At 38.2% G+C, this 13,107-nt stretch overlaps 1 protein-coding gene across 2 annotated transcripts; it reads left to right on the top strand.

Moving 5' to 3' along the window:
* The first annotated feature begins 806 nt into the window (after positions 1–806).
* LOC122842052 (polyribonucleotide nucleotidyltransferase 1, mitochondrial) lies at positions 807–12,275 on the top strand. Of its 2 annotated transcripts, none has more exons than XM_044135561.1 (28): positions 807–957; positions 2,550–2,610; positions 3,204–3,278; positions 3,435–3,540; positions 3,625–3,674; positions 3,822–3,885; positions 3,990–4,037; positions 4,165–4,278; positions 5,203–5,389; positions 5,485–5,536; positions 5,643–5,700; positions 5,787–5,883; positions 5,976–6,078; positions 6,435–6,505; positions 7,347–7,383; positions 7,495–7,561; positions 8,065–8,154; positions 8,252–8,305; positions 8,680–8,789; positions 8,894–8,965; positions 9,206–9,269; positions 9,356–9,439; positions 9,534–9,617; positions 10,145–10,251; positions 10,403–10,458; positions 11,325–11,403; positions 11,481–11,528; positions 11,608–12,275. In XM_044135561.1, the coding sequence occupies exons 1-28, from the start codon at positions 953–955 to the stop codon at positions 11,761–11,763; spliced, it is 2,199 nt and encodes a 732-aa protein (XP_043991496.1). In that variant the 5' UTR covers positions 807–952; the 3' UTR covers positions 11,764–12,275. The 2 variants fall into 2 exon arrangements, with proteins under 2 accessions (XP_043991496.1, XP_043991495.1); XM_044135560.1 differs by lacking the exon at positions 807–957 and adding an exon at positions 2,139–2,415.
* Positions 12,276–13,107: the final 832 nt, after the last annotated feature.

A 13,107-nucleotide genomic window follows, 5' to 3' on the forward strand; every position in this document is an offset into this window, starting at 1 on the left:
AATTCTGGGTGGTCTGGTCTGTCTTTTACACTTGGCTGTGTCAAAATGATATCCAACTTGATGGATGGAAAGAGGATTGGTTATAAGGCCATATGGTGAGGCAAACTGATGTTTATGTAGGTTAGTCTATTGAGGGTCTGCTCCAACCCCCTGCCCCCCCCCCCTTTTTTTTTTTCTCCACCTTGTGTATATGTCCTTTGGGTTTTTGTCTGGTCTAGTTTAAGTATTTATAAGTGTATATATGTATGTTTCTTGTTCTCCTGTTAAAATCAATAAATAAATGTTTAAAAGAAAAAAAAATACGCTCTTTATTGAACATCCCAACAAATAAACAGAGCCAAACAGCGACAAACGGGTGGCCCCCCCTGTGGTCGATGGCATCTCTGAAGCCAGTGATGAACGGAAAAATCCTCTGCAGGGCAAAGCTGGGTGAAGAAGCCGACTCCCTCCAACCAGCTTCAACTCCTCTCCTCCACGCTCTGAAGTGGCTGCTTCTATAGCGATGACGCACTGGGCCTGGCAAATCCTGGTCCCGCCCACTCTGCTCCACCTGAGTGGGCGGGATCTGTCAGTTATTGTGTTTTGTCAGGACAAAACACAATAACTGACAGATCCCTCCACATAAAGTGGAGGGGGACGTCAATGGTCTTTACTGTTTTCTTTAGAGGGTGGTTCTAGACCAGATTTACCACAGGGGACATTGTAGTCAGTGTGATTCATGGGGAACACTTAAAAAAGAATTACACAAAAAGCATAGCTTATATATGTGTTAAAAGTCCGTCTATTTGTTTAGCACTACGTTACCCAGGACGCATCTGTTTATTTTGTGGTTCCGTTTCACATAGCTGAGTTTTGTTTTTTTCTGTGTGGCTCGGTGGCATGGAAGTGGGATCCCTGGACATCCACCATCAATCCTCTGCTCTGTCATGTATGAAACCTGTGTGCGTTTTTCATGATGTAAGTGCAGTTTCATATTCTATATTTGTGTTTGTGTCGGTTGTTGGCCCAGGAGGTGATGGCGTCCTTGTGTTTCTCTGGCTGCCGACAATGCAGGCGTTTACTTATAATAGCTCAAGTTATTATAACTACCGCACATTTCATGGGTTCTGACGGTTTAGTCATTTGTAACTTGTCACCAGCCTGACACCTCGTGGTTAGAAGTTCACCTTGCACGTATTTGAATTTGCAAGAAACTAGACTTGCAGTTTTTTTGTGTTGATTTAAACTGGTTAAGCTTATTTCGTTCCATTTTACTTAATCCAATTTTAATTATTTAAGGGTTGTTAAAAGCAAAAATATAACTAGAAAAAAATTGCATTTTCTGCAAAACTTCAGTGTGAATGCTGAAAGCAGATTTGTTGGTGACAATTGCAGAAGCATTTGAAGTCATCTACAGAAGGCTTGCATAAATGTAGGAGATGGCCACAGGCAGCAGAAGAAAGCAAAAGCAAAAGCCTACATACAAAATAACTGCTGAAGAGGAGTGAAAACTTTCAGTCAATGCAGACATCCCACCCAAAAACCAGGAAGTTGTGAACACTGTTAGGAAATTGTTAGGTCATAGCATATCATAAGGTAAATTTAGGTAAAAAGTTAAAGCTAGCTGACATACTAATGATGGCATGTAGGCTATACTAGTAAGTTGATCTACAGTAAAATATCAAATGCAGTGTGAAAGAAATAGATGTAAAAGCTAAAATTAAATAGAAGGCTAATACTAGCTAAATACTAATGATAGTAGCTAGGCCTATAGAAACGGAAAAATAATGATAAATGTGGAGGATGTGAGGGAAAGAAAATTTTGAGTATTGATGAATTGTGAAATTTATGAGCCTGAAATAGAGAGATTGAGGAAAACAGTAAGACGGACAGGACAGGAATGAAATCTTTTTATTGGTACCCACAGGCAACATAGAGGATATTTACACATTAAGTAAAGCATTGTTTATTTATCTTTATAATACAAACTTAAAAAAAAATAGGATTTAATGGATGTGAGTTAATGATATCATTGCTTCTACACACGCATATGCAGTAGGTGGCGGTATGTACCTTGAAGTTATTTGCAATCCTCCATAATAGAAAACGAAGAAGAAGGAGCGACACAAAACGGAACTGTTGTAATGCGACTACATTTGATGTTACACACATCTATTTTACCGAGCCAATCAGAAGCGGCGATGTCGTTACGTAGTTCCATACACGTGACTGACTGTCATGGCAGCTCCTACTTGGAAACTGTAACTCCTCCTGGCTTTCTTCAGAACCGTCTCTCGCGCTTTGGGATTCTGTAAATATGAGGTATTTAGTTGGACTAGGACGCTCGTTCGCTCGCCTCCATGTCCGTTCATGTCACCAGAGCATTTATAGCAGGAACTCCAACCCACGGAGAGTGGGAGTAGACCTTGGAGAGAAGTGAGTTGACTTTCATTCTTTCTTTTCTTTCTCATTAGCTGGGACCGAGCTCAGTATGAGTTCTGTTCTCGGTAGATTGTGATAAATGAACTAAAGCTGTTGTTTAGTGTCTCTTTATGCTCTTGGTCTTGTAGGAAACTTGAAATCTCTTCAGGGAGTTTGGCCAGATTTGCTGATGGGTCTGCTGTAGTACAGGTAGAAAAAAAATGCCAAAATTGACTCTATTTTAACTTTCACGCATATATATATTTATATATTTTAAATTTTGTTTTGCGACGTTTTACTCTGAAACGTCGTAGAGTAAACACATTTGTACACAATTTCTGCCACCTCAAGGGAAGTTTTTCAGCTCCTGGCAAAGATGTTATTTTAGTTACTTAAAATAACTAAATCTGAATTGCAGAAGCATCATATCCTTCTGGGTTAATTTGAAATTATTTAATGTATCATTTGATAATTGGTAAAAAACAAAACAATGTGCCACCATGTATCAGTTTTCCTGCAAAACGAGTCTGTTATTGTGGAGAGATACCTTAACTTTGTGCTTTGGGTTACTATAGTTTGTTATATAAGTTAATCTAAAACGTTTAGAAGCTCTAAAGAAAAAAAACAAAACCTTTTTTATTTAGACTATTATTGTCAATATTATTTCTGCAGATAATATTTAAACCCATGTGCAACAGCACTTGCATAACTAGATCATTTCTCAAACGAGTTATGTTTAAAGTATTTTAAAGAAGCATGTCTAATTTTGAGAAGGGTGACAGTTCTTCATCCTCACTCTGCAGCTGGGAGACACCTCAGTGATGGTGACCGCCGTCAGCAAAACCAAACCGTCGCTGTCTCAGTTCATGCCACTTGTTGTGAGTTCCCGTCCACTGCTGAGAAATTTCCAACCCTGTGTTGTTGTTGTTTTAATGAATGCATTTAGCTAGTCATGGTCATTCAGATGAGTTTTACACAAGGTGGATTAGATTTTTGGATTCATCTCGGTTAGTGATTGTTATTTCCTTTGACAGGTGGACTACAGGCAGAAAGCAGCTGCTGCAGGTCGAATCCCCACCAACTATTTGAGACGAGAGCTGGGCACTACAGACAATGAAATCCTCACCAGCAGACTCATCGGTGAGCTGGACGTGCCCTCCTTTCATCACGTTTAGATACTTGTGTTCTCTTCCTGCCATTAACCAGCTCCACTTTGTTGCTTAGATCGCTCGATAAGGCCACTTTTCCCTCCTGGATACTTTTATGACACTCAGGTAGCTTCAGTTTGAATTACTGATTACTCAAAAAAAAACAAAAAACGAATTCATTAATTTGTTTTATTAATTATTCATTTAAAGCTTTGCACTGATTTCCTTTACTTCAGAAATGACAGTATTCTTTATTGTTTATGTCTCCTAAAGGTTCTTTGTAACCTGCTTGCAGTTGATGGTGTCAATGATCCAGATGTTTTAGCAATTAATGCAGGTAATCAAAAAAAGAAAAAGAAAATGAATCCTGGAAACTCATTATTACAAAAAAAACATAAAAAAATCCCCACCTTTCTAAAACTCTGCTTTGTTTCACTAAAGCTTCGGCTGCTCTGGCTCTGTCGGACATCCCTTGGCATGGACCCATAGGTGACAAACCACACAGCAGTTTCTGTCCCGCTCAGATGTTTTAGATCGACTCCCTCGACATTTCTGGCTGTTACATTACGGTCCTGATGAAGGCCTGCTCTGACTGGGACTGCTTCTGGGTCTGCAGGTGCTGTGAGAGTCGGCATGGTTGATGGAGAGCTGCTGGTCAACCCCACCAGGGCAGAGATGGCGTCCAGCAGTCTGAACCTTATTGTGGCCGGAGCCCCCAGCAGTCAAGTGGGTGAGTTTTAAAAAGCCTGTCCTAGCGTTCGACGAGGTAAAATGAATTAGAAGCCGGGGGGGAAAAAAAAGAAAGAAGTCAAACCTCTGGTATGTGTAGGTGCATCTTGAGTTGATCGCAGATGTCAGACTAAAAAGGAATCAGATTTAATTATTTGAGGATCTTGTTGCTTTTGTAAAGCTAAACTATTTAGTTTATTGAGTCTAATAGTTAGATATTTAGCTTATTTTTAATAATTTGCTGCAGCCTTTGAATTAAAAGCTTTTTAAATTTCCTCCAGGTTAAAAGCGAAAATGTTTAAATTGAGAGCGAGAAAGAATAAGACCAGAGCTCATGACGTGCCGCCTGAAAAAAAAAGTATGGAATTTAAATTAATAAGTCTTTACGTCTGGAATAAGTATAGAAACAGAACAGATAATGTGGTGAAAAAATCTTTTCACAACTTTTTTTTCCTTTTTCTATTACCAAAATATAGAATATTTAAAGGAGTATCTGCCATAAATTTATCCATCATCTCTTCTTGTCCTTTAGTCCATCTATCAATCCATTTATTATCTATTCCTTTAAGTTCACATTGAAATTTAAAATTTATGCAGAAAAAGGGCAGTAAACAATGTTTGTCTGGAATAGGACGGATCATTTTAGCATGAGGAATGTGCAGAATCTCTCTTATGGAATATCGACAATGAAAAAGTCAACACTGAAGCTCAGCATGCATGTCTTTTATTTCAGTAATATAATTATTGGTATATTTTAGTAGTGCATCCATTTCAGTTTTCTGGCCAATTTCCAACTTTTACAAAGCAGAAAATTGTTTGTGTTACTTTTTGGAAATTACAGCAGAACTTGCCTGAAATTCCCGCAGCTACTTCTCTTTTTCTCCACCAACACTCGGCTTTTGACCCAAATGTCCGTTTCCGTCAGTGATGATCGAAGCGTCGGCTGAGAACGTGCTGCAGCAGGACTTCTGCCATGCAGTGAAGGTGGGAGTCAAACACACTCAGCAGATCATCCTGGCCATCCAGCAGCTGGTGCGGGAGCAGAAGATCACCAAGCGAACGCCGGTGAAGATGTTCTCTGTTCCCACGGAGATGGTGGAACACGTGCGGCAGTAAGATCTAAAGTGAAACAGTCGTTCTGTTTTGGAACATTGGACGCAAAGTGTCTCCGTCTGTGTGAGTCATGATCTGTTTTTCTCTATTCTAGATCATTTGCTGAGAGGATCTATGCTGTTTTTACAGATTACACACATGATAAGGTAGAGCTTGCTATCCCATCCATTTATTATCATCACTGAAAGAGCTCGGGCTGCATATGATGATGAAATTTATTACCTTCTCATAATGTCTTTCCTCTCATGTCAGATTTCAAGAGATGAAGCGATCAATAAAGTTCGACTGGAAACCGAGGAAAGCATAAAAGGTGGCCAATGTTTCATCTTCTTACTAATCTTGATTTCTAACTTCTGACTTTCATCAACTTATGTGGTGATTAATGTTTATGTTCAGAAAAATTTCCGCTGGCTGAGCCGTTTGAAGTCATCGAATCGTTCAACGCTGTGAGCAAAGAGGTCTTCCGAAATTTAGTGCTTAATGAATACAAGAGGTTGGCGTCACCTGTGTTACTGTCATTTTACATCTCAGTGATGCTTTGGGATCTTTGTTTATAATAAAAGCTGCTTTTTATTTATGTCAAAGATGCGATGGGAGGGAACTGACGGCTTTAAGGAAGATTTCCTGCGAAATTGACCTCTTCAAGCCGCTCCATGGCTCCGCTCTGTTTCAGAGAGGACAAACTCAGGTGTGTAAAAAAAAAAAAATAAAAAATAAAAAAAATAAATAAAATGTGTTTTTACTGTGAATTTTCCTTGATAAATTCATTTAATTGTTCCAAAAAAAAAAAAATCCTGTGTAGCGCTGCTGCAGTAAATGACAAACTTATTTTTAAGTTCTTCTTTTTTATTATTTTCTTTACCTATTTTTATGAGACTTTGAAAACAAATGTGTCCACATGTCCAAAACGTTCGGTTCCATTTTACAGTGACATATCTTTTGTTTTAAAATGCCTAAGACGCAACACATCAAATGAACAGTCAATACAATTTTTTAAATAAAAAAAAAAAATCTTAATAGACTTATTTTTTGTACTTCCTGCAGGTGCTTTCCAGTGTTACATTTGACTCCCTGGAGTCCAGCGTCAAGACGGATATCATCACTACGGCTCTGAGGTGAGACATTCACCTGCTGTTCATTTGGTTATTTTTCTAGAAATGAATACTTCTGTTAAAACAAACAAAAACAAAACTGAAGTCAGGCATATTGTGGTTGTTGAAAATGAGTTGAATGTGTGAATTATGACTACAGACAAAATGCAACAGTTTCTGAAAAGGAAAAAATAATGTTTGAAATCATGATTTAATTTAGGCATAATCAGCATTTATTCAATGTTCAGATGTAGAAATTTCACTATTATGGTGCTTTAGTATTGCATGTTGTGAAATCTAATGAGAACCTAATTCTCATTAGATTTTACCCAACCTCCAAACAGACTTAAGCCTCTTTTTTTTTTTTCCCCCACCAGGGGGTCTTTTGTGGGCTCTAGTGTCCCTTATTTGAAAGTAGGCTGACAGGAAGGGGAAAGGAGAGGGGGGAAGACATGCGGCAAATGTCAGCCGGGTCCGGGAATCGAACCCACGTCGAGGACTGAGGGCCTCTAAATGTGGGTCGCGCTGTCCCCTACGCCACCGCAGCACGCCCAGACTTAAGCCTCTTTTAATGGAGTCAGACTTTTCTGGTTTATGTAAATGCCCTGTTTAGCATTTTTACACTATAATATGGACATATGATGTAAAGTACAGTATGTCTATTCTTGGGGGCAATGCAGTTAAAGTTTGTATTCATAAAGAAATTGTACAATTTGAATTCAGACAATAAGCAAAGTCCTTTAGACTACAGTTTGCTTTTGATCCGTCTACAAAGTTAGCTGTAAGAATGATCTCCTGTGTAAATAATCAAGCAGGTTAAAATGAAATGGTAATAAATCTTTCTTTTCTGGTTTTTGTTCTGCAGTGGCATCAAAGACAAAAACTTCATGCTTCATTATGAAGTGAGTAAAATACTCATTTACTTGTTCAGTGGGAGAAACATAGAATCTCTTTTTTTTTTTTTTCTTTTCTGCTTCTCCAACTAATTTCAAAATCCAATTTGTCTGATTCAGTTTCCTCCTTACGCAACGAATGAGACCGGGAAGATGGGAGGACTCAACAGGAGAGAACTAGGACACGGTTTGTTCACATTGGCTGCTGGTCTTTTTTGTTTCTTTTCCCTATCAGCGTCCTTAACGTTTGTAGTTTTGGTTGTTTTGTTCCTGAGGTCTGAATTTGAGTAGTCTGCACCGGGATGCTTCAAACTGACCATAAACACTTTTCATAACTGCCTTGATGACCAACAAATTTAATGTTCTTATCCAAAATATACTCATAGTTTACTGGAAGGAAGTACACTTGTATGACTCCAGAAACAGAAACCATTTAAAAGTATTTTAGTTTGATCAAAGGAGCAATTTGTCTAAACTTTATTATATTTTCTGAAAGTCCACTGGCCATTTTGCTTGTATTTATCTCCATAATTCCTAATAAACATATAAATACAAACTGAAGTAAGTAAGTGTTTTTACAGGGACAAAATGGCTGCAGGAAAGAAAAAAAAGGCAACATGATATGTATCGGCCTTAGACTGCGCCTCAGTACTGTATTGCCATTACATTTCTTGCTTTGTGTGTTTGCAGGTGCTCTTGCTGAGAAGGCTCTGAGGCCCGTCATCCCTAAAGATTTCCCTTTCACCATCAGGGTCACAGCTGAAGTGCTGGAGTCAAACGGTTAGTGCTGGGATGCATTCTGGAAACTGTAGTACAGTTTAAAAGAGCTTCCTAAAAAGCCTGTGACTCCAATTTTCTGGTCTTGATCTCCTTTCAGGGTCGTCTTCAATGGCTTCGGCATGTGGAGGCAGCCTGGCTCTCATGGATTCAGGTACAAGAAGCGACAAAGCTCTCCACTCTGTTTAGTAGCACATTTCATTTAGAGTTTAATCATAAATACCTTAACAAAAAAATACTCGCCAGTGTTGCGTCATACATTTTATGTCAGTGTTATGCACCACTCAGTTCACATATCACTCATCTGAATTACAATGATGCCTTTTGAAAAACAAAACTTCAATTGATAAATATGTCTTTGCTTTTGCTGGAGTGAGGATAACGATCATTTTCATCTGAATTTATGCAGTCAATACTAAAATATATAGAACTAATTGACGTTTTGGTTACTTTTTGCAGTGATTGTTTGTGCATATAACTAAAACTAAGAGGTTCTTTGCTAATTTGTGTCCATATTTGTGTTACCAGGTGTTCCCATCTCCTCTGCGGTGGCAGGTGTCGCCATCGGTCTCATCTCCAAGGCGAACCCGGAGAAACCAACCGAGATAGAAGACTACAGATTGCTGACAGATATTCTGGTACAATTATTTTGCTTAATTTAGCTTTTAAAGAAGATCTGCCAGTGTAATAATAATAATAAAAAAAAAATGTTAATGTTTGCCACTTATTCTTTCCTGAACAGGGAATAGAGGACTATCTGGGAGACATGGACTTCAAGCTGGCAGGAACAAACAAAGGCATCACTGCTTTACAGGTGCTGCGTTTTAAACCTGCCCAGCTCTGTCTGAAAATATAGAAATGCATCTCGTTTTTCAGACAAACATTTGTTATGTTGGAGTTTCTATGAAAATCCAAACAATCCCTCATTTAAGATTCAAAAAAGCTTTAAATGAACACATGCAGTTAAAGTGAATTGACATTATGTAACATGGCAGCTGCTAACAATAAATGTCTCAATGGTGATTTCAGTTCATTTCTTTTCTTTTCCTTCAAGGCTGATGTGAAGATTCCAGGTTTGCCTCTAAAGGTGGTCATGGAGGCGATTCAGCAGGCCACAGGTATACAAGTCCCTATAGAAAGTCAAGATTACTTTACTAAAAAGTAAATGTGACACCATTTTTGATTGAATGTTCTTCTGTTTCAGTGGCGAAGAGGGAAATATTGGGCATTATGAACAAATGTATAGCAAAACCCAGAGAGAACAGGAAGGAGAACGGACCGGTTGTTGGTAGGTTAGGAAAGTCAGGCAGTTTGGAACCTGTTAAAATAAGATTGTTGGTATGTTCGACTTATGTTTCGTTGTTTTTGTCTTTTTGTCTCAGAAAATGTCCGGGTGCCTGTGTCTAGGAGAGGTCGCTTTGTTGGTCCGGGAGGATATAACCTTCGCAGAATTCAGGCTCAGACAGGTACTGTTCAAGTAATGAGGTCGTGTCCGGAAGATGTAGGAATACAGAGCCTCGAAAAAGTTTTTCCACTTCAGTTTAGTTAGAATAGCAGATTAGAGTGTATTTTACTGGGTTTTCATGTAACAGAGCAGCAGATTGTAGAGCATGATCGAAGTAGAAATAAAATGAAACATGTTTGGGGTTTTTTATATATATAATTTGAAAAATGCTATCAGAAAATGTGAATGTGTGACATGCATTTGTATTCATTTACTCTGATACCGCTAAATGAAAAGTTAGGCTTGATGAGAACAGTGATAGAGCTGAATAAAGGGTAATATCAGAAGAATAGCTGAGGCTCATCCTCCACATTTGGATCCAATCCAAATAAAAAAACACAGACGTGTGTGATTGTAAAGTGTCCCAATATGGACAAGTTCAAAAACTTTTGAAAAGTACATTGAATTACTACAAACTTTTAGCAGAATATAAATAGCATACATTTTATCCCCCCCCCCCCCCCCCCCCTCCCTCCCTCCCCAATCAAGGCGTTACAATAAGCCAGATGGACGAGGAGACTTTTTCTGTGTTCGCCCCGACACCTGGAGCGATGAACGAAGCCCAAGACTTCATCAAAGACATCTGCAAAGACGATGTGAGTCCTCACCTGGTTTCACAACAGATTCTCTGGCTGGAACTGTCCCCTTCCTGAATTTAGCCACTCTATCTTCAACATTTATAGAGTTATGGCTTTCTATTGATTTATGAAGCATGTTAATGTTGGCATGTGTGTCTTTGTTTGGCAGCAAGAACAGCAGCTGGAGTTCGGAGCCATCTACACTGCCACAATCTCAGAGATAAGGTGTGAAAATACTGCAATACGTTTATAATAGATGTTAGCAGCTTCGCTAAGGCGGCACTGGTAGAAATATATTCAAAGTTTTAATTTCTCAATATAAACTCATTGAAATAATTGTCAACTACTTTAGTCATTGATTAATCGTTGACTGGAAAGGCCAATTGCTGAAAAAAACCCAACATATTCAAAGCTGTAATAAAGCAAAGATTGTACAAAATATAAACGCATTTCCATTTAAAATAAAACCAAATTTGTCTGTAAATATGTTTTACCCTAAACTTTTCAAGTGGCACAGTTCTAGCTTCACTTTGTTCAAATTCAACAAAGTAATAAAGGTGATAAAATATTTGTATTGTTTAAAGAAAGAATTGAATCATTAGGGGGTTTTTTTTGCATCTTTTAATGCATTCCTAATATTTTATGTATAACAAAGCTTAAGCGGTTAAATGAAAAATCTGTAGAATGTGCCAATTTGTTTATCCGATTAATCATCAGAAACGTTCCTTCCAGGAAGAGTTGTGGCCAAAATCCTATTAAACTCTGTGTAATTGGAAATAAGGTGTTAGTTATATGAAGGGAGACGAGTGAATGCTTTTGGGAATTTACAAGTCCAGTTGTTTTAAACTTAAATTACTGCCTTGAGTGCAGATGTTGGCAAGATTACCCGAGTGGCTATTACATTGTCTCAATAAAATTCAGCACCTCCATCTTGAAAGTCATGTTCTCTTGTATTTCCCATTTTGTGAGGCACCCTGTTGTTACTGGACTGGCAGGAATCAGAGATGCTTGAAGACAAAGTTAACTTCTACGGTGCACTGTAACTCCTGAATTACTATATAGTGACTAATGGCTTTTCCTTTCTTCTGAAGGGACGTTGGCGTTATGGTGAAACTTTACCCTAACATGACTCCAGTCCTGCTGCACAATTCCCAGTTGGACCACAAACGAGTCAGTACATTTGCATCTGTTTTAAGTTTAATGAAGGTTTGAAAACAGATTGTAATTTAATTAGTCCCTTGTTTTAGATTAAACATCCCAGTGCTTTGGGCTTAGAGGTGGGACAGGAGATACAGGTAGGTGTTTATAAATCTGGTTGTTTCTTGATTTCACTCTCTACTGCAATGTAATGTTTAATTTGTGCTGTGATGACAGGTAAAGTACTTTGGTCGAGATCCAACAGACGGAAGAATGAGGCTCTCTCGGAAGGTGCTTCACTCCCCTGCTGCAACTGTTGTCAAGACACTGAGTGAGAAGCAGAGCATCTCCATGGGCGCCAGCAGCTTCCACAGGGACAGCAGCGATTCATGACCGGGCGCCACAGCAGGCTTTGCCTGACAAAAAGGGATTCACGCTGCGGCGATGTCTTTAGGGCAAAGACTTGACGGAGAAGGCTGGCAGAGGGAGATGTTTTTGTGAACTGAAAAAGCAGACGTGAAGATGACAGAGATGCTGTCAGACGAAACAAGCAGCCTGGCGGCAATCTGCCTTAGGAGCACAAAGTGAGAGAGAAAAGTAGCTGTCGTCTTGGTACTGATCCTTTTTTTATGTCGTCTCAGTGCATGAAACGGTTTGGAGATCTGTTCACCACGTCGCAGATCAACTCCGCTTTTATTACTCACACCTGAGTTACAGTGCTGGCTCTTTTTGATTTGCAGCTCCATATTTAATATCTACGTCTTTATAATGTGCACCGACAGACTGCCGGGATCAAAATATGGACACAATAATGCGAAAGACATAGCCAAGACATTTGTCTTGTGTTATGTTTATAGTTTGAAAGTGATCTGTAAATAAAAGAATTTCAGGTTCTTTTAATAGTATATTTGTTGTGATTTCTTGTTTATTTTATTGAGTGTAATAAAATAGTAGTTTTCTAAAACAAAAACGTGAGACAAATATTCAAACACAAATTGTGTTAATACATAAAACGGTGCTAAGAAATACATTGTAATAAAAATGTATTACATTGCAAGTAAATAAACTGAAATGAGCATAGAGCACAAAAAGTGAATGCCAGAGAAAGATGCACAAAAAAACAAAGTATCACTTCTGTCATTCTGCACTTTGAAGGTTACATATTAAATAAGAGTTTAACATAATACAAAATAGTTTAAAACCACTGAGAATAACAAGGAAACATAAAAAAGGCTTCCCTTTCAGGTGAAACACTAGTGGTGATTTGTAATACAAAAAAGAAAAAAATCCGCAAGTTGTAACGCAAAATTCTTCAATACATAAATAAGAAACATCAAGGCTCATGTGCTGCCTGTAATGGTGGAAAAGTATGAAATTTGATTGAGAAAATTTTCCAGATTTGATTAGGGGAGGGAATGAAATTGCATCTATCACTTTGTCATAACCTGTACATCCATATTACAGTCTGTTTATGCAGTTTTTTTTATTTACACCTGGAATATCTCACAAATGTTTATTATTTATTTATTTATTTGAGAAAACTTTAATATTAACCGGGTTTTTTTGTTTGTTTGATGATCCAAAGGTTTCTGGCACATAACTGATAAAGGCCACATGCTGAAATGTGTTAATCTGTTAATAACGTAGGTTTTTAAATGAGCCTTTTCACGATCAGAAAAAGTGTGGATTTTGGATATGGAAATTGTTCAGTACCCTAAAATATATAGATACCTTTTG

The sequence above is a fragment of the Gambusia affinis genome, linkage group LG13, assembly GCF_019740435.1.
Source record: "Gambusia affinis linkage group LG13, SWU_Gaff_1.0, whole genome shotgun sequence".
NCBI lineage: Eukaryota > Metazoa > Chordata > Actinopteri > Cyprinodontiformes > Poeciliidae > Gambusia > Gambusia affinis.

What these genes read in the sequence shown, in the direction of transcription:
- LOC122842052 (XM_044135560.1), top strand. Translation starts at nt 2,297, where the DNA reads ATGAGGTATTTAGTTGGACTAGGACGCTCGTTCGCTCGCCTCCATGTC. An exon ending in GGAGTAGACCTTGGAGAGAA is followed by an intron (nt 2,416 to 2,549) that starts GTGAGTTGACTT and finishes TTGGTCTTGTAG; the next exon opens with GAAACTTGAAATCTCTTCAG. An exon ending in CAGATTACACACATGATAAG is followed by an intron (nt 5,537 to 5,642) that starts GTAGAGCTTGCT and finishes CTCTCATGTCAG; the next exon opens with ATTTCAAGAGATGAAGCGAT.